At 48.2% G+C, this 23,060-nt stretch overlaps 2 protein-coding genes across 2 annotated transcripts; one reads left to right on the top strand and one right to left on the bottom strand.

Moving 5' to 3' along the window:
* The first annotated feature begins 3,443 nt into the window (after nucleotides 1-3,443).
* LOC133054393 (cytochrome P450 2B4-like) lies at nucleotides 3,444-20,003 on the top strand. The gene is made up of 9 exons (XM_061139359.1): nucleotides 3,444-3,614; nucleotides 8,988-9,150; nucleotides 9,297-9,446; nucleotides 10,737-10,897; nucleotides 12,330-12,506; nucleotides 12,984-13,125; nucleotides 14,981-15,168; nucleotides 15,342-15,483; nucleotides 19,488-20,003. The coding sequence occupies exons 1-9, from the start codon at nucleotides 3,444-3,446 to the stop codon at nucleotides 19,676-19,678; spliced, it is 1,485 nt and encodes a 494-aa protein (XP_060995342.1). The 3' UTR covers nucleotides 19,679-20,003.
* Nucleotides 20,004-21,854: 1,851 nt separating this feature from the next.
* LOC133051158 (cytochrome c oxidase subunit 7A-related protein, mitochondrial-like) lies at nucleotides 21,855-22,247 on the bottom strand. The gene has a single exon (XM_061135616.1). The coding sequence runs from the start codon at nucleotides 22,197-22,199 to the stop codon at nucleotides 21,855-21,857; it is 345 nt and encodes a 114-aa protein (XP_060991599.1). The 5' UTR covers nucleotides 22,200-22,247.
* Between the last annotated feature and the right edge of the window lie 813 nt (nucleotides 22,248-23,060).

The following is a 23,060-nucleotide window of genomic DNA, read 5'->3' as shown; positions in this document are numbered from 1 at the left end:
AGCCTGGCGGGCTACTGTCCCCGGGGTCGCTAAGAGTCAGACATGAGTGAATGACTAAGCGTCGCACACAGCCGATTAACAACGATGTTGTGATAACTTCAGGTGAACGGCAAAGGGACTCAGCCATCGCGTGTGCTTGGCTTCTTTAAGGAATTTAACTGGATGCAGTTAAAAGCATTATTCTGAAACCATTGTGCACCTTCATGTGTGAATGGGCAAAAGAGGATTTGGAGCAAACCTCCTGATGTTTCAATTGACTTTAGCAGGAAAACAAGTGTGTAATGGGTAATACATGCTAGAATCTACCAAGTTGCTTTTTCTTTGGTTTAAATATTTCTAATTTTTATTTATTTGGCTGTGCTGGGTGTTAGTGGTGGCATGCAGAGTCTTTAGCTTGCAGCATGGGGGATCATTAGTGGTGATATGTGGGATCTCGTTCCCTGCCCAGGCATGGAACCTGGGCCCCCTGGTTTGACAGCGCAGAGTGTTAGCCACTGGACCATCAGGGTGTGACAAGCGTAGGTGTGACACCTGACTGAACTCTCACAGCATCCCTGGGGAAGGGGTTGGCCGTTATCCCCATTTGACAGTGAGGGGAGAGAGGCACAGCCAGGTCTGAGAACCACACAGACAGTGCTGGTGGCAGTCGGACATGACTTAGCAACTAGACATCTACAACCACCAGGGAGAGGGAAGCCGCCCAGTCGTGTCCGACTTGTTGCGACCCGGTGGACTGTGGCCCACCAGGCTCCTCCATCCATGGACTTTTCCATCCAAGAGTACTGGAGTGGGTTGCCATTTCCTTCTCCAGGGGATCTTCCCGACCCAGGGATCAAACCCAGGTGTCCCGCACTGCAGGCAGACGCTTTACCGTCTGAGCTACCAGGGAAGCCCCCACAGGGACGGCACCGGGGAAGGCCCTACACAAGTGCCTGCACTTCTCCCATGTTCATGTCTGTCCTCTGTCCGTCTGTCTCGGGGCTTCTGGGTTTCCCTCTTCATGTCTCATTGTTTCTCTGCCTGCCTCTTTGCCATACCTGTTCTCTCAGATCTCAGGTATCACCATTTCCACCTTTGTGCCTCCTTCCCTGACAATAAAACGTGTCCCACTCCCAGGGTGATTAGCAAACCACCATGTACCCAGCACAGGTGGATGCTGATCAAACGAAATGCGCACAGGTGATAGACAATCAGGAAGGACAACCCAGGGCTTGATGCCTGTATGTTACCTGTCACTGTGGGAATTTACTGAATGTATCACCGTTTATTGTTATCTGACCCTCCCGCTAGAATGTTAGCTCTGTGAGAGCGAAGATATTCACGTTTTGTTCACTACTGCATCCCCAGTGCCTAAAACAGGGCCTGGCACACAGTCGGCACCCAATAATGGCTTATTAAATGAATGAGTAAATGTCTGCTGTGTCCTTTGAGGTCTCGCCATAGCCTTGTCTTGGGTGTCTCTCTCAGTCATGTCTCAGGTCTCTCTTTCTGGGTCTGTCTGTCTCTCTGCATTCCTCAGTCTTGGTCTCTGAGTCTCTGTGTCCCTCTCTGTGGCCACAGTGCATTCATAGAACACTTACTTTGGGCCAGGCCCCCTGCACATTGGGTCTCATTTGCATTCTCATAAATATCCTATAGGGTAGGTACCCACGTTTTCCTGATGAGCAAACCGGAAGCTCAAAGAGCAGCAGACACTTGCCCAAGAGATTGTGATGTGTCCTCCAAATAGACTGGGAGCTCCTGTCAAGTCCCCTCCCCTCTTGATGAGTGATTGACAGCTCATGTTAGCAATCTAAGGGCTCGGAGAAGTCCTGTAGGAAAGAAAGCAGTTTGTTTCACCAAGCTTCTCCCTTGCTTCCTCACCCAGAGAACTCTTTCTCTTCAAACTTACTGTCCTCTCTGCCTCTCACCCTTTCCATTTCTTTTCCTTCTGCTTCGCTTTGTCTGTTATCTCTCTCTGCATCTGTCTCAGAAAGGCAGCCTGGTCAAATGGTTGGAAGAACAGACTCTGGAGCTAGACTGTCTGGGCTTGACTCCTGATGCTACCTCTAGACGGCTGTATGGCCTTGGGCAAGATCTTAACCTCTCTGTCATTCACTCCATTAACTGAGTGAGGATTAGGTGATTTCCTCTGGGTAAAGCACTTCATGTCTCCCCATCAGTGATTCCTGGGCCTGGAATAAGGACCCAAGTTCAGTGCCAGTTCACACAGCACAGCGGAACCCAGGACCTGGGTTAAGCAAATTTCATGGTGGCCTCTCTCCAAGGTCAGGAAAGTACAGGTCCCACCTCTTCAAGAGATCAAGGGACACTGGGTTGGAGGAGTCTGACTCAACTGCTGGGATCAGAGTTTTGGGTCCTCAAGAGGTTTGTCTAACATTGCAAGAAAGAGACTGCCACCCTCCTTCTAAAGAGGAGAGACAGAGGGAGGTGGAAAACCAGACCCAGGCCAAGACACGTGGACACAGACAGAATCATTAGCATATTTGTTAAATACAAATGGAGCCTGCCAAATGCTCAGGGGAGGCTGGAGACAGGCCAGCTCATTGAACATTGATCAAACTGCACACAGTCTCTGCTCCTGGAGCTCAGAGTTTAAGGATCGAAACAGACAAAGAGAGGGAGAGAGACAGCAGGAGGGAGACAGACACACACGGACTGTCATCAGGGGATGGAGGAAAGTCCCGCGGCTGTGAAGATGGGCAGGAGGCAGGGAGAAAACTCAGGGCATCGGAGATCTGAAGACCTCAGAGCTGTGTCTCTTACCCCGATTGTTTTGTTTCTCCTGCCTCTCCCATCTGTGGCTCTCACAGAAGGGAGGGCGAAGGAGGTGGGGCTGGAGAGATAAAGGCTGAGTGTCTGCAAGCTCTGTAGTGGCAGGGACTGTCTGATGCATACGCGCGCTCACACACACACACACACACAGACTCACCCCACCACCACCACCACGAAAACACATCTTCACGTGTGAGGCACCACATAAATACATAGATCCACATACGTGCAGAGACATATGTGTAAGCACACTCATACTCATGTGCAGAAACACACATGGGCATGTTCACATAAACATGTGTAGGAATCATGCAAGTACACACATGGAAGCAGGTATACACCAAAGTATTAAACACAAACCCACGAACAGAGCTAAAGCCAGGAGACAACGGGTGCTCCCCATACCCAGAAAAGTCAATAGACTCATGGGGACCTTGTTGTGGCTACCATGGTGTCTCTGCCAGCATCTGGGCGGGTGGCTGGAGAGGTATCAGGGTAGCAGGTCAGCAGACTGTGGGAGCAGGAAGTATGTGCTCCTTCTGTTTTGAGTTCACACTCTCGGAGCATGCCAAGGTATGGGTGATGTGACATAACTGGGTGTGGAGGCAGGCTTAGCATAAAAGGCTCAGGCAGAAGCCCAGCAGTTGGGAGACCTTCGGACGGCCGCCATGGATCTCAGCATGCTCCTTCTCCTTGCTCTGCTCACAGGACTCTGGGTCCTGCTGGCCAGAGGCCGCCCAAAGGCCCATGGGCGCCTCCCACCTGGCCCCCGTCCTCTGCCCTTCCTGGGGAACCTTCTGCAGATGGACAGAAAAGGCCTGCTCAAATCCTTCCTGAGGGTGAGACTGAGATGTGCAGGGTCTGAGGGTGGCTCCTTGTCACCGTCCTTGGGGATCATTCATCAGGAAATGTGAGGCATCCTTCCAAGCTCAGGGGTGGGCTGTGGGAAGTTCTGCGACGAAGGGGTGTGGAGCTGAAGTGTGGTGGATGGCAATCAGGCAGTCAGGGGCGTCCCTTGCTCAGTTGGAAGTGTGTGGGCACTGTCCCTGGAGAGGGTGGGCGGGCGTGAAGTGGTGTCTGTGTGTGAGCCGGGGGTATAGAAATCCCTGCTTCTCTCTCCCCTTTCCCGAGTCCCATCTTGCCACAGGAAGACAGAGAGAAGGGGTGGTACCAGTCAATAGGTTTCTCGTCTGCCGACAAAAGCTGTCAAAGATTGGCCCCAGCCAGAGCCAGACAAAAGGGAGGTGGGAGGGGGAACAAGGCCAGGTCCCAAGTTCATACCAATTGTTAACATTAACGTGCAATGAGTAGCTGACCCTAGAGTGTTTACCAGGCCCTGTATCATGGCTCTCTAGGCATGATTTCATGATGGATGATCTATTTATGTATCAATAATGAAATCCATGGGCTTTCCAGGTGGTGCAGTGGTAAAGAATCTGCCTGTCAGTGGGTTCAAATCCTCAGTCGGGAAAATCCCATGGAGTAGGAAATGGCAACCCACTCCAGTAGTCTTGCCTGGAAAATTCCATGGACAGAGAAGCCTGTGGGGCTACAGTCCATGGGGCTGCAAGGAGTCAGACATGACTGAGCAACCGAGCACACGCACCATGTAATCTGCACCCGCGAGCCCACTGCCCAGCAGGTCAGGCTTAGGGTACACTCGACAGTAACCCCGAGCAGCCCCAGTGCTCTGTCCCCTCCCCCCAGCATCTGCAGTGACCACACTCCTGAGTCTCGGGCTTGCCATCTGTTTTCTGTGGTTTTGTTTTTTTGTGCTCTGCTGGTTCTTTGCTGTGGTGTGCGAACTTCCTCTAGTTGTGGTGTGCCTGCTTCACTTGTAGCGCATGGGCTCTAGAGCGCGCAGGCTCAATAGTTGTGACTCAAGAGCTCTCTAGTTGCGGCAGTCTGGTTTAGTTCCTCTGTGGCATGTGGGATCTTAGTTCCCCGACCAGGGATCGAACCCGTGTCCCCTGCATAGGAAAGTGTGTTTTTAACCACTGGACCACACTTGATTTTAAGGGAGAGTGTTTTGTCACAGATGTGGGGTCCCTAGTGCATATTATTTAGTTTCCATCACGAGGGTGAACACCATGGACTTTGGTGGAAATACCTGGACTTAGTTTCTTCACTCAGAATTAAGTGGCTAGGATTTATCTGTATCGTGGAGCAAATTCATCAGTTCTTGGTTACAACAGCTCGTGGCCTAGAAGAGGAGTCGCCCTCACCTTAGAGAAATAGAGAGTGACGTCAGCCCGGGGAAGGCACTGGGCCGTAGTTACACCCTGGGACTTCAGAGAGGGGATGTGCGAGTCCAGCATGGAGGCCTTTTCCTCTCCTTCATAGATGGAAGCTGCCTAATAATTTGTTATTTTATTTATTGTTATCACATGCACACTCAGTTGTGTCTGACTCTTTGTGACCCCTTGGACTGTAGCCTGGCAGGCTGCTCTGTCCATGGCATTCTCCAGGCAAGAATACTGGTGTGGGTTGCCATGTCCTACTCCAGGGGATCTTCCCAACCCAGGGATCAAAACCTCTTCTCCTGGGTCTCCTGACAACTTGGGGATCACTAAATCCTTTGGGAGTTTAAGTCATGGTGGATCCCCTCCTCTGTAAATATTCACATACATTTTGCATAAATTTTTGCTAGTTCCAGACCCCCTAAATCTCTTCTATAGCTCTTGCAAGGATCCTTTGTGTGTCTGTGATCCTCCTTTTTTCCTGGTGTGTCATGCGGCATGATTAATTCCCCAACCCGGGATTGAACTTGTGCCCCCTACCGTGGGAGCTTGGAATTCCAACCACTGGACCACCAGGGAATTCCCCATGATCCTCCATTCTCATTTTCTCTTTGTAGAGAGAGAGAGAGGTTGAGAGAGATAGAGGGAGGGAGGGAAAGAGAGGTCATAGGTTAGTAGGTGTCATAATTTACTTCCAAATCCTTCTGGAGTCAGATGGATGAGGGTTTGTGTTCCAGATTCAACTCTTACTCATGGAATCTTAGCTTCTCTTCAGCAAGATGAGGTCGTGATGATAAGAATGCCTGCCTCATAAGAGACTTGTGAGGACTAGATAGTGCCTAGAGCTTGGTATACAGTAAGTGCTCATTAAAAGGACGTTACTTGGTCTATTCATTCATTTATTCATTCATTCAGTGGTAACTTACTGGGCACCTTGTGTGTGCCAGGAAACATTCTAGGCATTGATGACGTGGCATTAGACAGGGCACACAAACAGAGAAGGAAACATTAGGTTGGTAAGAACTATGATTAAAGTAAAGCAAGGTGATATTTTCAAGAGTTGGGGGAGCCAGAAACCAGTGGTCTGTGACAACCTAGAGCAGTGGGTAGGGTGTGAGGTGGGAGGGAGGTTCAAGAGGGAGGGGACATAGTTATACCTACGACTGATTCATGTTCACATAGGAAGAAACCAACCTAATGTTGTAAAGTCATTATCCTCTAACTAAAAATAAATAATTTTTTACAAAAGTGACAGGAGCTACTTGAAGCTACTTTAGAATGAGTGGTGAAGGAAAGGTTTCATCTTGCCTTGTTGCTGATCAGACACCCTGAAAGATGCCTGTGGATGACATCAATGAGAGACAGGTGTCAGAGCCAGCACTCAGAAGCAGGAGCAAGCTCAGCATGTTTGGGGAACCACAGGGAGCCTGGAGCTGTGTGATCGAAGGGTCTGTGTGAGTGGGTGGAGATGTCAGAGGGGTGATGGGGCAACATCGTGTAGGGCTCTGTCTACCATGGGGAAACTTCAGGTCTCAGTCTCAGGGTAGGAGGAGCGCTGGATGGTTTGATACAGGTTAGGGATATTAATTAATTTACATTTTAATGAGGTAGCTCTGGTTTCAAGATAGGGTTGGGTGTGTAGTGAAAGGATTGTGCCTAGCACAGGAAAGGAAGTAAGGAGACCAGCAAAGAGGGTTTGCAGAGATCACGGTGAGAGAGTTTTCAGTGAACTTAACCTTTTTATAATTTTAAGTCAACTTTTTAATCAGTTTTTGAAATTGCGGTATCGTTGATTTACCAAGTTTTGCTGATTTCTGCTGTACAGAAAAGTGATTCCGTTGTACATATATACGCATTCCTTTTAAAAATGTTCTTTTCCATCATGGTTTATCTCAGGATATTGAATGTAGTTCCCTGTGCTATACAATAGGACTTCATTGTCTATGGTTCCATGATAAAAGCTTACATCTGCTGTGCCCAGCCTCCCACTCCATCCCCAGGTCTTCCCCTTGACAACAACCTGTCTGTTCTCTATGTCTGGGATTCTGTTTCTGTTTCTTAGGTATGTTAATTTGTATCATATTTGTTTCATTTGTGTCACTTTTTAAACTAATTTTTTTTACACTGTGTTACCTTAATTTAATTATTATTTCTTTGGCCACATTGTGCAGCATGCAGAATCTTCTGACTGTGTCATACTTTAGATTCCACATATAAGTGATATCATATGGTGTTTGTCTTTCCTCTTCTGTAAGTCAACATGTAATTGAAGTTTAACCTTTAGGGTAAAGTACAGAAATCCTAAGTGCTCAGCTCAGTGAATTTTTTCAAAGGAACATACTAATGGAGTTGACATACAGATAGGTAACAACTTGGCTCATGCCCAGAAACCTCCTTAAGTCCCCCTTCCAGTCACCACCTCCTATTATTCTCACACCATATGTTCCTGTTATCTGTTTCTGAATTTCATATAAATGGAATTATGACATATGAACTCTTCTGGGTCTCGTTGCTTTCACTCAACATTACATCTGTGAGTTTCATTCTTGTTGTTGGTTGTAGCAGTGGTTTGTTTTTTACCATGGCTGCATAGTAGTCCACATTATGAATTCATCACTAGTTGTTTATTCCCTATGTTGCAGAGCATTTTTAGTATAAGGCAACTATGAATCTCCTTGTTTCTTATTTTGCTGAGCACATGTATGCATTTTAGTTGAGTGTGCTTCTTGGAATGAAGTGGCTGAGCTACTCAGTGTACATGCCTCCAACTTCAGTAAATACTTCTGAGCTGTTGCCCCAGTGGCAAAACTTGATGTTATGATTTTTCAAATTTCATGATAATCCCCAGAAAGCTATCGCTTTAGCTTCATGCCTCCCAAGTGGGTGGGTGGTTCTCTGGGGAAATTGCCAGGAGGCAGATGGGGGTTGAAGGTGGGTCACAAGAAGGAAGATTTTTAAACAAATATTTTATTTATTTATTTTTCCTGTGCTGGGTCTTAGCTGGTCTTCACTGTGGCATGCAAATGCTTAGTTGTGGCATGTGGGATCCAGTTCCCTGAGCAGGGGTTGAACATGGGCCCCTGCATTGGGAGCTCAGAGTCTTAGCCAGTGGACCACCAGGGAAGTTCCAAGAAGGATGATTCTTTGGATGAGATGCCAGTGAGATCTCACCAGACTCAACTAATATCACCTGGGCTGGAGTGATATTATTAATAGGAATATTTAACCACCTGTGCTTCTTAGGGGGCTTTCCAGGTGGGGCTAGTGAAAAAGAACCCACCTGCCAATGCAGGAGATGTCAGAGCCGTTGGTTCAATCCTGGGTCAGAAAGATCCCCTGGAGGAGAGCATGGCAACCCACTCCAGTGTTCTTGCCTGGAGAATCCTATTGATAGAGGAGCCTGGGGGACTACGGTCCATAGCATGGTAAAGAGTTGGACACGCCTGAAGTGACTTAGCACACACACACGCTGCTTAAGACACCAACCAAGCCAACCAGTGTGGACTGGGCTGGGTCACGGGTTAATCTTTTAGTTGCTGGGTTCTGGGAAGCAAAAAGGCAGGCTGGGGTGTAAGGTCTTGGGTCAGTGGCTAGTTATCAATCTTTTTGTAAGTGTTTAGTTACCAATGTATATGTAAGTGTTTAATTACCAATCTATATGTAAGTGTTTTAGGGCTTCCCTGGTGTCTTCGATGGTAAAGAGTTTGCTTGCAATCCAGGAGACCCAGGTTCGATCCCTGGTTTGGGAAGATCCCCTGGAGAAGGGCATGGACACCCACTCCAGTATTCTTGCTTGGAGATTTCCTTGGAAAGAGAAGTCTGGCGGGCTACAGTCTATGGGGTGGCAAAGAGTCAGACACAACTGAGTGACTAACACACACACACACAAGTGTTTGCCTGGTTTAAAAATGGAGATGGGGACAGTGGGGCATGCTGACTAATAGAGGCCTTGGCTGTGGGTTTGCTTGGCAGTTCCAACAGACATACGGGGACGTCTTCACAGTGTACCTGGGGCCAAGGCCAGTGGTCATCATATGTGGGACAGAGGCCATTCAGGAGGCCCTGGTGGACCAGGCCGAGGCCTTCTCTGGCCGAGCGAAGATCGCCGTTGTTGACCCCATTGTCCAAGGATATGGTAAGAGCCTCTGGCCCACCGGGAGGGGACAGGGGAGGAGGATGGGGATGGGGGCGGGTGAGTCTGGGAAGGGAAGATAAGGGTGGAGCGGGACCTGGAGACTCCTTGAAAATTCCTCTGCCACCCAAGCCTGTCCTAAACCCTAGGTGTTATCTTTGCCAATGGGGAACGTTGGAAGGCCCTTCGGCGATTCTCTCTGGCCACCATGAGGGACTTCGGGATGGGAAAGCGGAGCGTGGAGGAGCGGATTCAGGAGGAGGCTCAGTGTCTGGTGGAGGAGCTGCGGAAATCCCAGGGTGAGCCCTGGGGCGGGTGTGGGCAGGAGAGGAACATGGGGAAGCCGTGTGAACACAGTAGCCCAAAGACAGAGGGTGTAGGTGGGCAGAGAGAGAGATGGAGAGACAGAGCGGAGAGAGAGCTTGGGAGACCAGCAGAGGAGCAGGGACCGGGAGAGGGGCAAAGAGACGGGGCAGAGGTGGGTAGGTGAGAAATGCGGGGGGGCAGGAGAGATACAGGCGTACAGTGTCAAGAGGAGCTCAAAGACGACTCAGGCAGTAAATAGCGCGTTAGTTGCCTGTGTTCAAGGGAACCGGTTTGTGGTTTGATTGTATCTGTCAAGGGCCAAAATGTGACTTCAATTAAAACAAAGTAAAGAGAAAACCGACATTTCAAAAAAACAGACATACTGTGTTTTCCTTTCTTTGGGTGAACCACTGGCAGTGAGCAAGGGGACAGTCGGGATTTTCTGCTCTTAGGAAGTCAGGTGGGCACTTCTGGGGGCTTTAGGATTCCTCAGAAACGTCCTGAGACATAGGGGTGACAAGATGCTTTCTTAAGAGATTTTGAGACATAAATGGAGAGTCTGGGAGGAAGAGGCAGAGCCATGGACAGCTATTGAGGTATAAGGATGGAAGGACTCAGAATAAGACAAGAGGAGACAGAGTGATTCAGATGGAGACACAGAGAGTAAGAAAGAGACAGAGATGGAGGGATCGAGGCAAAAAGAGGAGACTCAGAGAGGCAGGAAGGAACAATGGCAGGGAGAAACTGAGGCACGAAGATTGGAGAGAGACAGAGAGGCTCAGGAAAGGGTGTGCAAGGGAAAAAGAGACAGTGGACAGGAGAGACCCAGGGAGAGGCCGCACTGACCTACAGGCCTGGGTGCACGGCCCGCCCTCCTTCCGCCTGGGGTGAGCTTGGCGCATCCAGACACTAACAATCAAGTCCAGAGCAGTTCCCAAGGACCAGAGAGCTCTAGGGGTGGATTGAAAAGATGGGGGTGGTGGTGGGGAAGGGCGGACAGTTAAGGGACCAGGAGAACAGAGCTTTGTCAATGGCACCTGCAACTGATTGAACACATGCTCTGCACCTTTTTCACAGGACTGAGGTGAAAATTTAATAAAATAATATGTGAAGTGGTTAGAAAAGGCCCTGGCACAACTTCTAGGCTAGCGAGTGTTGGCTGTGATGAGGCTGTTTTTTTTTTTTTTTTTTTTTTTTTTTATGACTGAGTGATAGAGAGTCACACAGAGACAGCTCCCACGGCACTTGAGTCTTTGTCCTGCGACCCACCCCTTTCCCTCTAGGAGCCCTCCAGGATCCCGTCTTCTACTTCCACTCCATCACCGCCAACATCATCTGCTCCATAGTCTTTGGAAAACGCTTTGACTACAAAGATCCTGAGTTCCTGAGGCTGCTGGACCTGATCTTCCAATCTTTCGTGCTCATCAGCTCCCTGTCCAGCCAGGTCTGGGAGGGCAGAGCTCGGGTGGACATCAGGCAGGGGAAAGGAGTGATTTGCTTTTGGGAACCGAAAATGCAGCTTCCAGCCAGAAGAGGGGCAAAGACAACACAGAGAGAGAAAGGGACACAGAGGCCTGGGGAAAGGGAGAGATGGTGAGACAAGGACTGAGAGAGTAAGAGGAAGAAAGGGGAGTGATGGAAGAGGGAGAAACAGGAAGAGGAATCAAAGACACACACATGAACCTGCTCCTCTCTTCAAATAAAAAGATAAAGTGTGTCTTTCTCAATGAACCTAGAAATACCCCTATTGCAAAAAGTGAAAGTGTGGGTCCCTCCGTTGTGTCTGACTCTTTGTGATCCCAGGGACTGTAGCCCGCCAGGCTGCTCTTTGTCCATACACTTCTCCAGGCAGGAATGCTGGAAGGGGTTGCCATTTCCTCCTCCAGAGGATCTTCCGGACCCCAGGCATTGCAGACAGATTCTTTACCTTCTGAGCCACCAGGGAAACCCCACCCATATTGTATGTTAAGCTAGAAAGTGAAACTTCAGAAAAGTCTGCCTGGCTGTTGTTCTCATCCAAGAGTGCAGGTCAGAGTCACAGGAATGAATATGGCAAATCCAAATTCCCATGACCTCCTAGTGGAGAGTCAGGCCTGGAAAATCTGCAAGGAGGTTCAGGTGAGTACTTGCACAAGTCCAACACAGGGTTTCAATTTTCTTCTCTCACAGAGAAACACAGAGAGGGGAAAAGTCTGGAAGGGGTTCTGCCAAACAGTTAACCATGTTATCTCTTGAAGGATAGGTGAAAGAGGAATTCCACATCATAGTTTATACTATCCTGCATTTCTTGCAATTGTTGGCAACAAGTTAGAAGTTACATTTCTCATTAGGCAAAGCCATAGACATATGCTCCCAGACAGTCAGCAGCTTCATTTTTTGTAAGCATTGTGTCATCAACGCCTGACACAGCAAGGATGATGCAAGAGGAGGAAAGAGGAAGAGAGAGGTTTGAGTAGAAGAGATAAACTGGGTGGCGTAGGCAGGGACAGGGCAGAGGGTGGATGAGCAGGAGACCCATGGAGATAAGGAGAGGCGGAAAAGAGAGAGAGACAGGTGGGCCAGAGACTAACAAGAAGACACAAGGAGAGGGAGAAAGACACAAAAAGAGAAAAATGTGATCTCTTACACAAAGGAGACACAGAAGCAGTGAGTGAGGGGCTCAGATACAGAGTGAGAGCCAGAGGGAGACAGAGACAGAGAGATGGAGAGAGAGACAGAGACAGGGAGACCAAGACACCCCAGAGAGGCAGAGAGAGATGGAGAGAGAGACAGGAAAACAGAGATCCCTTGTGAGGGTACTGGGCAGAAGGGCTGTCCCTCCCTGTGACCTGCTAGCTGAACCCTGCAAGGGCCTCACAGTCCCTTCTCTCCCGCAGCTGTTCGAGCTCTACCACAGCTTCCTGAAGTACTTTCCTGGCTCACACAGGCAAATCTACAAAAACCTGCAGGAAATCAACGTCTTCATTGGCCGCAGTGTGGAGAAGCACCGTGAGACCCTCGACCCCAATGCCCCCCGGGATTTCATTGACTGCTACCTGCTCCGCATGGAAAAAGTAGGATTTGGAAGAGGCAATGGGGTGGAAGGGAGGAGACCTAAAAATATAGAGTGAAAAGGGAGGGGAAAGGAGTAGAGCAGTGGGGGGAAGGGAGAGGGGAGGGGAGATTTGGAAGGGAGCAGAGGGAGAGAGGAAAGAGGGGGGAGTTGCTGGGGAGGAGACAGAGGTACGGGAAATACAGGACAAGGGGAAAAATGCAGCAGCTGTCGAAAAGAGTCACAGAGGCAGAGAGACTGGGAGAGGAATGGGGACAAACACACCAAAGAGATGGAAGATGATTGAAACAGAGCAAGACAGAGCAAAGGGAGATTGAGACCGAGATAGAGACAGGGTGGGACACACAGACCATAGAGGAAAGGGGAAAGGGCCAGACGGTGTAAGACCCAGAAACAGGCGGAGGGACCCTGAGAGAAGAGGTGTGGGCAGCAGGGCCCCCGGCCTCCCCTGATGCGAACCCCACCCGTCTGGATTCAGGATAAGTCCGACCCCCAAAGCCAGTTTGATCATCAGAACCTCATCATGTCTGTTCTGTCGCTCTTCTTTGCTGGCACGGAGACAACCAGCACCACGCTCCGTTACGGGTTCCTGCTCATGCTCAAGTACCCGCACATTGCAGGTGGGCAGGCTGGGAACGGACACTGGGAGGGGCTTCTGACCCCTCTGCAGCTCCAGAAATGGGGCTAGAGGTCTTTGGTGAAGGAGAGAGGCAGCTTTCCCCTCTTACACCAGGAGCCTCTAGGTTGTTTTTGTTTTTCTGTTTCCCTTGGCCCCTGACCAGGCATGGAATTTGCACCCCATGCTGTGGCAGTGAGCAGCCTTAACCACTGGACCACCAGGGAAGTCCCCTGAGCAGTGCAGGTTTTGAATGATCTACCCAACTAAGCCAGGCCTGTTGGTGGATGGATGAATGAAGAATCTGTCAATCTGGGGAGTTCCCTGGAGGTCCAGTGCTTAGGACTCAGTACTTTCAATACCATGGCCCTGGGTTCACCCCCTGGTCAGGAAACTAAGATATGGCAAGTAGCACAGTGTGGCCAAAAAAATCACAAAATCTGTCAATCTGTTTTCCCACTGTTCCTTCTATCACTTAAAGATCGACCCACTCATTTACCCATCTGTTCTTTCAACTCATCAGTCAACCTGTGCACTCAGATTCTTTCATCTATAATTCATCTAGGATATATACATCCATGCTTTATTTGGACAAACTGATTCATCAATTGATCATTTGAAAGAGTGATTCATTGAATGAAGTGTTTGTCACTGGTTCATCTGTTTCTTCATTTATTCATGCATCCGTCTGTTTCTCTAAAACTAGGTTACATACCTTAATCCTTCCATTGCTTGTTTTTCACTGCATCCTTCATCCATCTATCTTTTCAGTTATTTATTTATGCACTCATTTATTCACCCTTGATTTATAATTCTATCATTCAATCCATCCCACCACCCACTGATTCCTCTGTTTACCTGTTCCTTTAAATGTATTCATTCACATGTTCTTCCAGAAGTTTAGCCATCCACCCATTCATTTGAGTTATTGGTTCGTCAGTTTCATTTATTTATTTGTCTATGATTCATTTAGTAATTAATTACCCTTAGATAAGTTAAGAATACATCCATTCATTAGCATTCTTCCATTTACCAGTCTTTCCACTCATGAATTGGAGAAGGAAATGGCAACCCACTGCACTATTCTTGCCTGGAGAATCCTGCAGACAGAGGAGCCTGGTGGGCTGCTGTCCATAGGGTCGAACAGAGTCAGACATGACTGAAGCGACTTAGCATGCATGCATACATTGAAGAAGGAAATGGCAACCCACTGCAGTACTCTTGCCTGGAGAATCCCAGGGACAGAGGAGCCTGGTGGGCTGTCGTTTCTGGGGTCACACAGAGTCGGACACGACTGAAGCGACTTAGCAGCAACAGCAGCAGCAGCTGCTCATGAATTGATCTACTAATTGATCAAATGATTGATATGCTCATTTATTTCTCCAGTTGTTCATGGGTTAATCCACTGATGTGTTTTACTATTATATTCCTGAGGACCTAGCACAATGCCTCATCTATAATACACACACGATAAATATTAGTTCATTTTCTACTCATCTTAGAGGAGGAACTTTGATAGGTTCATAGCCTTGAGTTCTTAGTCTGAAATTCTGAGCAAAACTGGGCTTCACATGTGTGTGTGTGTTTGCATGTGTATGTTGGGAGAGAATTCATAATATTCTTTAGATATTAAAGAGTGAAAATTCTTATAGTTTTCCCATTTCTCCTCCCACTCCAAGCTGGTTGCTCAGAGGAGTGTCAATGATCTAAGCATTTCTTCTGGGTTTTCCGGGCTTATTGGCCTGGAAATGAATGGACCAATGTTCATAGAACATTGAAATGTGTTCCAACATAGAAAGCAGTGTTCCTGGTGAAATGTCTCTATAACTGAGGTTCACTGGTCCCACACTTCTGTGCAGAGAAAATCCACAAGGAGATTGACCAGGTGATTGGCTCACATCGCCCTCCAGCCCTGGATGACAGAGCCCAAATGCCATACACGGACGCAGTCATCCATGAGATTCAGAGATTTTCGGACCTCATCCCCATGGGCGTGCCCCACATGGTCACTAAAGACACTCATTTCCGAGGGTACATCCTCCCCAAGGTACAGCACCTCACTGGGCTGCCATATCTCCCTCGTGGGGCTCTCCTGGGTTCTCTTTCACCTCCCAACCTTGACCTCTTTTTGGCTTTGTCACTAACCCTTGGGTCATGATGTGTAGGGGTGGCTTGGGGGAGGAAATGGAGATATCTTTCAATCTTGTGACCCTCCCTCAGGGCACAGAAGTCTACCCCATCCTGAGCTCTGCTCTCCATGACTCGCATTACTTTGAGAAACCAGATGACTTCAACCCTAACCACTTTCTGGATGCCAGTGGGGCGGTGAAGAAAAATGACGCTTTTATGCCCTTCTCCATAGGTAAGCTGGGCCTGCATTCCAGAGTGCAGGTTCCATGACTTCTTGAGGACAATCGAAGAGAGGTCTTTGTTCATTGAGCAGTTTATCTGTGCCAGTTGCTTTACCTGTATTAACTCATCTCATCTTCACACCAACCCTAGAGGGGGCCTGAGAACCAAGATCACAACCCAAAGGCACAACTCCATAAGGGCAACAAGTATACCTCTCTACACTCAGGTATCACATCTGTTGAGCACCACTATGAGCCAAACATCTCATCAGAGGTTGAAGAAAATGCAACAGACAAGTCACAAAGAGAAACAGTTCCTGCCCCAGGAAGTTTACAGTCCAACAAGAGAGATAAGCATGGGTTATATGGTTACAGAAAAATCTATAAATGAATAAATGTTGCAGTGGGCTTAGAACTCCTTGGCTAACATAAGTGCTCAGAGGACAACTCTCCTTCATGTAATGAATCATAATTATGATAAGTGCTCTAATGGGGGCTTTGGGAACATCAAATAGGAAATACTGACTACTCCTGGTGGGTCTGTGAGGAAAAGCTTACCCTAAACAGTCTTCTAAGCTATGACATCATGGGGGAGTATCAACCAGCCACTGGAAGGCATGTTGCCTCAGAGGGAGAAGCAAGGGCACAGCCTGAAGGTGGAGATGGCATGGCTCCTCTGAGAAAGAACTCAGGACGACTGGGACGTGGATTACAGAAGAGAAGGGTGAAGAAGAAGATAAGTGAAGAGGAACAAATGAGCCACTTGATGAGGGTGAAAGAACATTCAAAACATGAAGATCATGGCATCCGGTCCCATCACTTCATGGCAAATAGACGGGGAGAAAGCGGAAACTGGTAGATTTCATTTTCTTGGGCTCCAAAATCACTGCGGATGATGATTGCAGACATGACACGAAAAGATGCTTGCTCCTTGGAAGAAAAGCCATGACAAAGCTGGACGGGGTATTAAAAAGCAGAGACCTTTGCCGACAAAGGTGCATATAGTCAAAGCTATGGTTTCTCATTAGTCATGTGTGGATGTGAGAGATGGACCATAAAGAAGGCTGAACACTGAGGAAGGGATGCTTTTGAACTGTGGTGCTAGAGAAGACTCTTGACAGTCCCTTGGCCGGCAAGTCGAACAAACCCGTCAATCCTGAAGGAAATCAACCCTAAATGTTCATATCAGGGCTGATGCTAAAGCCAAAGCTCCAATACTTTGGCCACCTGATGTGAAGAGTTGACTCATCTGAAAAGATCCCGATGTTGGGAAAGACTGAGGGCAGGAGGAGAAGAGGGCGACAGAGGATGAGATGGTTGGATAGTATCACTGAGTCAACGGACATGAGTTTGAGCAAGCTCTCAGTGATGGTAAAGGATAGGGAAGCCTGGTATGGTGCAGTCTGTGGGGTCACAAAGAGTTGAACCCAACTTAGGAAATGAATAACAAGGGTGATGAGCTCAGCTGGTTGGGGCCTTGAAAACTGGGAGGAGTCTGAATTTGTTCTGCTGGGACTGGGGAGCCAGGGAGGGACTTGATCTGCTTTGATTTCACTCTCTCCCTATTGTCTGCTCCTTGACCCCAACCAGAGGAAATCCCAATGCCCAGGTTCTCCTCCTTGTGGGGGAAGGTGGACCCCAGCATCAAATCTCTAGTTGTGAATCGCACCGGTGACTTCAGTGACTCAGGGCCTCTAGCTCTGCCCAGTGCAGTGGCTTCCTCTCTCCTTTCTTTCTAAACTTCTGACTGTGCTGGGTGCTGTGTTGCAGGGGCTCTAGGGCATGTGGACTCAGTAGTTGCTGCACAGGCTCAGTTGCGGTATGTGGGAATCTTACTAATGGTTCCCCGACCAGGGATCCAACTAGTCACCCTGCACTGGGAGCTTGGAGTCTTATCCACTGGACCAGCAGGGGTGTCCCCTCTCTCCTTAGTTCTTCTTCAGTGAGAGCCAGGGGACCTGTAGGGTCTGGGTGGTGGGTGAGGATCAGTTTCTCCATTAAACAGTCTTGTCCTAAGTTTTAAGAGAGGCAGAGATGTGGCAAACAAAAACAGAGACAGACAGACAGATAAGGAGAGAGTGAGTGAGAAACACAGAGAGACAGAAAGACAGGAGAGATAATGGTAGAAAGAGACTTAGAGTGAATGAGATAATAGAGGGAGGTGGAGAAAGAAGAGGCTGAGAAAGAGGAAGACAGAGAGGAAAAGAGAGAGTGACAGAAGCAGGGAGGAAGAAACACTGAAGGAGAGGAAAGGCGAGATTGTGCAGGGAGACTGAGAAAACGCAAGCGCACTGAAGGGAGAATCAGACTGGAATAGAGAGAGAAAGGGACTTACATATGATTCAAGAAGGCGGAACAGGGAAGACATAAAGAGAAAAGATACAGTGCCTGGCAGAAGGTATAGACAGAGGAAAAGACTGAAGCAGACGGCCATGGGCAGAGAGAAAGAGCCAGAGGGTGTCCTGCTGCAGAGCCCGAAGGATGGGAAGGACTGGGTTGGAGGCAGCAGGAGTCCGACTGTTCTTGGAAGAGCGCAGTTGCAGATTTAGTGACAGGAGAAGAATCAGCTGGGAGCACCACTCTGAGTATTGCTATGCTCCTGTGTCCTAACTTCTAAATGAGCCTAGAAGTTGTAGACATTCTCCAGTTACTTCCAATGGGCATAAAGTCTAACCACTTGGAAGACTTGAGGGGGAATTCCTTGGCCATCCAGGGGTTGACTCTGGGCTTCCACAGCACGGACTAATGGTTCGATCATTGGTCAGGGAACTGAGGTTCCCAAAGGCCACTCAGTGTAGCCAAAAAAAATCAAATCAAACTAATTTTTTTTTTTTTTAAAGGGAGAGGCTGTCAGGGTCTCAGCCTATCTTCTGGCTCCTTCCATTCTCACTTCACTCCAGGTTCATGGTTTAGAGCTGTGGTGGGGGGGATCCACCTGTCTCTGAGAATCTCATGGAAGCTGTCCACTCAGATCCCATGACCATCAGTCATACACACAATGTTACATATGTTTGTTATTTTTTTATTCATAACTCCTGGAGCCCATGGCTCTCAGGCTGAGATAAGAAGAAAACACACAGACATGTAAATATACATAGGGCCAGGCAGACACCTGGCATACAAACTCCCCACCACACACACCCAGAGACCAACACAAGGTACTCCCTACATTTGCCTTTACTAACAGTCCATCCTAAAGGAAATCCTAAAGGAAATCAGTCCTGAATATTCATTGGAAGGACTGATGCTGAAGCTGAAGCTCCAATACTTTGGCCTCCTGATGAGAAGAACTGACTCATATGAAAAGACCCTGATTCTGGGAAAGATTGAAGGCGGGAGGAGAAGGGGACGACAGAGGATGAGGTGGTTGGATGGCATCACCATCTCTATGGACATGAGTTTGAATAAGCTCTAGGAGTTGGTGATGGACAGGGAGGCTTGGTGTGCTGCAGTCCATGGGGTCGCAAAGGGTCGGACACGACTGAGCGACTGACCTGAACTGAACTCATCAGGTCTTCTAAAAATTTTAGAAAACACTAACATTTTTATTTTCAAAAGAGCCCTACTAGATAGGTACCATTCTGCCCATATTAGGTATGACAGACATGAAAAATATTAAGTCAGAAATATGCACTGATCTGTATGTTCAGTCAGATGCACACGCACACACACACACAGACACACACACACACACACCCTGAAGCATCGTTCCATTCTCTGGGGCCACAGAACTCTCTGGAAAGTGAACAGAAGCTTACAAACTCTGTCCCAGAAACATGAGCAAGGTACGTCCACCGCACAATTGGCATTTACTTTCAGAGTTTCAAAATCCTCTAAGAGTCTCCTGTGGCTACAGGTTAAAGCCTAATCCCACACCACTTTATTGCAATGAACACAGGTGTCTGGGCTTTGGGGTGTGAGCAGGCAATGTGTGTGCACCCGCTCCCAGTGCACACCGTGATCCGAGATTCTGTGCCTCGTGTCCACATGGTGAACGTCTGTTCTGTCCCCACAGGGAAGCGTATCTGTCTTGGAGAAGGCATCGCCCGCACCGAATTATTCCTCTTCTTCACCACCATACTCCAGAACTTCTCCGTGGCCACCCCCGTGGCCCCTGAGGACATTGACCTTACTCCCCAGGAGAGTGGGGTGGGCAAAGTGCCCCCGAACTACCAGATCCAGTTCCTGCCCCGCCAAAGAGGCTGAGGGAAGGCGATCAAGGATACCAGGGTCATGTGTGTCCCCATCTCTGCAGAGAATGGCCCCCGAACTCTCTCCGTGTCTTCCTGCCTCTGATCAGGCTGTGCTGTGAGCCAGCATCCCTCCCCTCCATGGATGCCACCTCCTTGGGAAAGTCCCATCTGCATCTCACCTCCTTCTGCCCTTCTGCAGCTCTTCTAAACTCAAGGAGGTGTTTCCTTTCAGCTATTAATAGAATTCCAGGAGTGATGTATACATATATACATAAATATGTGTGTATATATATATATATATATATATCTAAATAAATGAAGCAAAGAATGAAAACTTGCCTCAGTATCTCTCAGCATTTCTGCTTTTGAGGCCAGAGCTTACCCTAGTGACTATTCCCCTCTTGAGAATAACCACAGCCTCCCTTTCTCCACACCTTGGATTCCATGATCTGTGCATTCATGAGCTCACTCTAGTCACCTCCCCACCCCCTAACGCCCCACCCCCCGACCCCCCTGCACAGGATAGGTTCACTGAGCATGGACTGAATGGACTGCCATGGCCCTGATCCCTCTGGGCTATCAGGTTTGGTCACATATCTGTCATCCCTTGATGACACAGCTAGGTATATCTTGGCTCCTGGTGTGTTTCAAGTATCCAACCAAGAGGTGAACACACATACAGGCTCATTTATGTTGGCAGACATTTGAACTGAAAGAAGGGACTGTGGAGGAAGGGCTGTGCGATTGGGGTTGGGGTGGCTTCAGAAGGTACATTCACCCCAAAATTGTCCACCTGCTGCAGGTTTTCAGCTAGCAGCCCTAGGAAGTCTTCATCCTTGTAGTCAAAACAATGGTCAAAGATCATGGAACAGATGATGTTGGAGACCAAGCAGCAAATCAGGAAGGTGGGGTGGAAGGATGTGTCTGTGCCAAGGTCAGAGAGGCAAGCTGTTCTCTCAGTCACTCTCCACTTGGCAGCCAGAGCGCGGTCCCTTCCAAGCACACATCTGACCATCTCACTCTCCTGCTCAAAACCATTCCATGGCCCCCAGGTCCTTCCTCAGGAATTTGTTATTGTTGTTCAGCCGCTAAGTCGTGTCTGACTCCTTGCGACCCCATGGACTAAAGCATGCCAGGCTTCCCTGTCCTTCACTGTCTCCTGGAGTTTGCTCACATTCATGTCCATTGAGTGATGAGAACCAACACGGGTCTTATGCACGATTGTCCATCTCAGGGTCACTTGCCATGGACCCAGCCTGCAAAGTCCTGTGTAGTATCTCCCCACCTTGTGCCAGGGATCTCTGTGTCCTAATCTGTACACCCTGAGAATATGTTAAAATATCTTTCATGGCATAGGGGGCTTTGCAGATGGGACGAAGTTAAGGATCTTGAGGTGGGGAGATTAACCTGGATTATCTGGATGGACCCAATGTAACAGCAAGAGGTTTTGTTTTGTTTTGTTTTGTTTCATTCATGTATTTATTCCACAATTAAAATAAGTCATAATTCAAAGCCATAACACTTTTAAAAGGTAAAGGAGAATCTGTGTCACAGCTGTATTAATAAAACAGACATTGGTCTAAAGTGCAACACTAAACAGGTGTTCTCTGTTCCCATGGTGGAATAAACACATAACAATTACACATAAAATTTCACTGAAGATCTGAGATGTCGCAAATAACCCTTTGAAACAAACTGCCCGACGAATGGAAGCAGGCTGCAAATAATTCCTATTAACATTGAACTGCAAGATAGAAAAGTCTGCAAGGTGGCTAACATTTTCATGTGCCTGGCCTGAGCTTCTATCTCCCTTCCTCAGTCACATCCTAATCCAGAAAGGCTGCCCCACCCCATGTTCAATACGCCACCATAAGTCCCCAGGGACCTCAGCACAGATGGCCGCTAATGAGCCTGAGTGCAACCTTCACCAGAAGCTCCAGGGAAATTAGGAGTCCAAATGCAGGGAGCAACATCATTTCTTTAAACAATAGTTTTAACTGCTGAATGAGCTGTGGCAGGCCACGTGCATTTTCATAACAAACCAAAATATTGTCTTAATATCTTTCTGCTCTTCTTTAAGAATGTTAAGTGGGACATTCGAGTAAAAAACAAAAAAATTACAGAAATAATGAAAAATGAAAATTCAAAGGATTTGTGCCAACAAGCAAACCAGCCCTCTGCAGCCTGACTCATTTGTTTCTGGGCTGTGAGGCCATGTAGAGGGCGATCAGGCAGTAGACGGTCCCCCCCACTGTCAGCGCCACGGTGGTCCGGTACACCTTCTGGTCAGGCAGGCCGCGTTTCAGGTGGACAGGCACACCGTCCGATTTCTGGAAAAACTTCTGCAGCTCTGGAACTGTGTTTTTCCCAGCATAATCATATGCAATAGAACTGGAACTCAGTTTAGTTGGTGTGGCAAATATGATAGGCGGTGCTTCTGTGGAAACAACAGGCCTTAATCCCTGAGGGCTATAGGCGTCGGAAGCCCATGCTCCGGCCAATTTCTGCGAGAAGCCACTGAACTTATAATACATGACGCCCCGTCTGGACTTCCCGCAGCCACTGCCCGCGCGACTGCCCCAGAGAAGCAGCAAGAGGTTTTATAAGAGGGAGGCAGAGCGAATTCCCCGGTGGTCCAGTGGTTATGACTCCATGCTTCCACTGCAGGAGGCACAGGTTCTATCCCTGGTTGGGGAACTAAGATCCTGCAAGCCATGTGGTGTGTCCCCCTGGAGAAAAAAAGGAGCAAGGCAGAAGATCAGACATAGAGAAGACAGTGGCAGAGGTCAGAGAAGAAAGAAGATGCTATGTTCCTGGCTTTGAAGACTGAGGAAGGGGCCATGAGCCAAGAGATGCCACATCTAATAACCAAAAATGTGTAAGATAATAAAAAGAAATGAACTGTAAGGTGATACAGCTAAATCAATAAATAAGCTGTAAGATAATACATTTGTGTTATTTGCAGGCACTGAGTTTGTGATCGTTTTTTATATCAGCCATAGGAAACTGATATATCATGTGACTTTCCATCTGGGGTCATCCCAGTCTATATTAGTTTCTAAGTCTGTTGTAACAAGGATCACGGAGTCATCAGAGTTGATTCCTTCTAAAAGCCATGGGAGAGAATCTATTCCAGGCCTCTCCCCTCGTGTCTGGTGATTTGCTGGCCATCTTTGATGTTCCCTGACTTCTTGAAGCATCATCCTCATCTCTGCCTTTATCTTCCCATGGCATTCTCTCTGGGATGTGTCTGTGTCCTGAACTACCCCTGTCATAAAGACACCAGTCTAACAAGATTGGGGCCCACACTAAGGACCTCTTTTTAACTTGGTTACATTTGCAAGGAATGAATGCATCTTCAAATAAGGTCACATTCTGAGGTACTGGGGGTTAAG

The sequence above is a fragment of the Dama dama genome, chromosome 4 (assembly GCF_033118175.1).
Source record: "Dama dama isolate Ldn47 chromosome 4, ASM3311817v1, whole genome shotgun sequence".
NCBI classification, from domain to species: Eukaryota; Metazoa; Chordata; class Mammalia; order Artiodactyla; family Cervidae; genus Dama; species Dama dama.
This window is presented reverse-complemented; position numbering and strand designations above follow the sequence as displayed.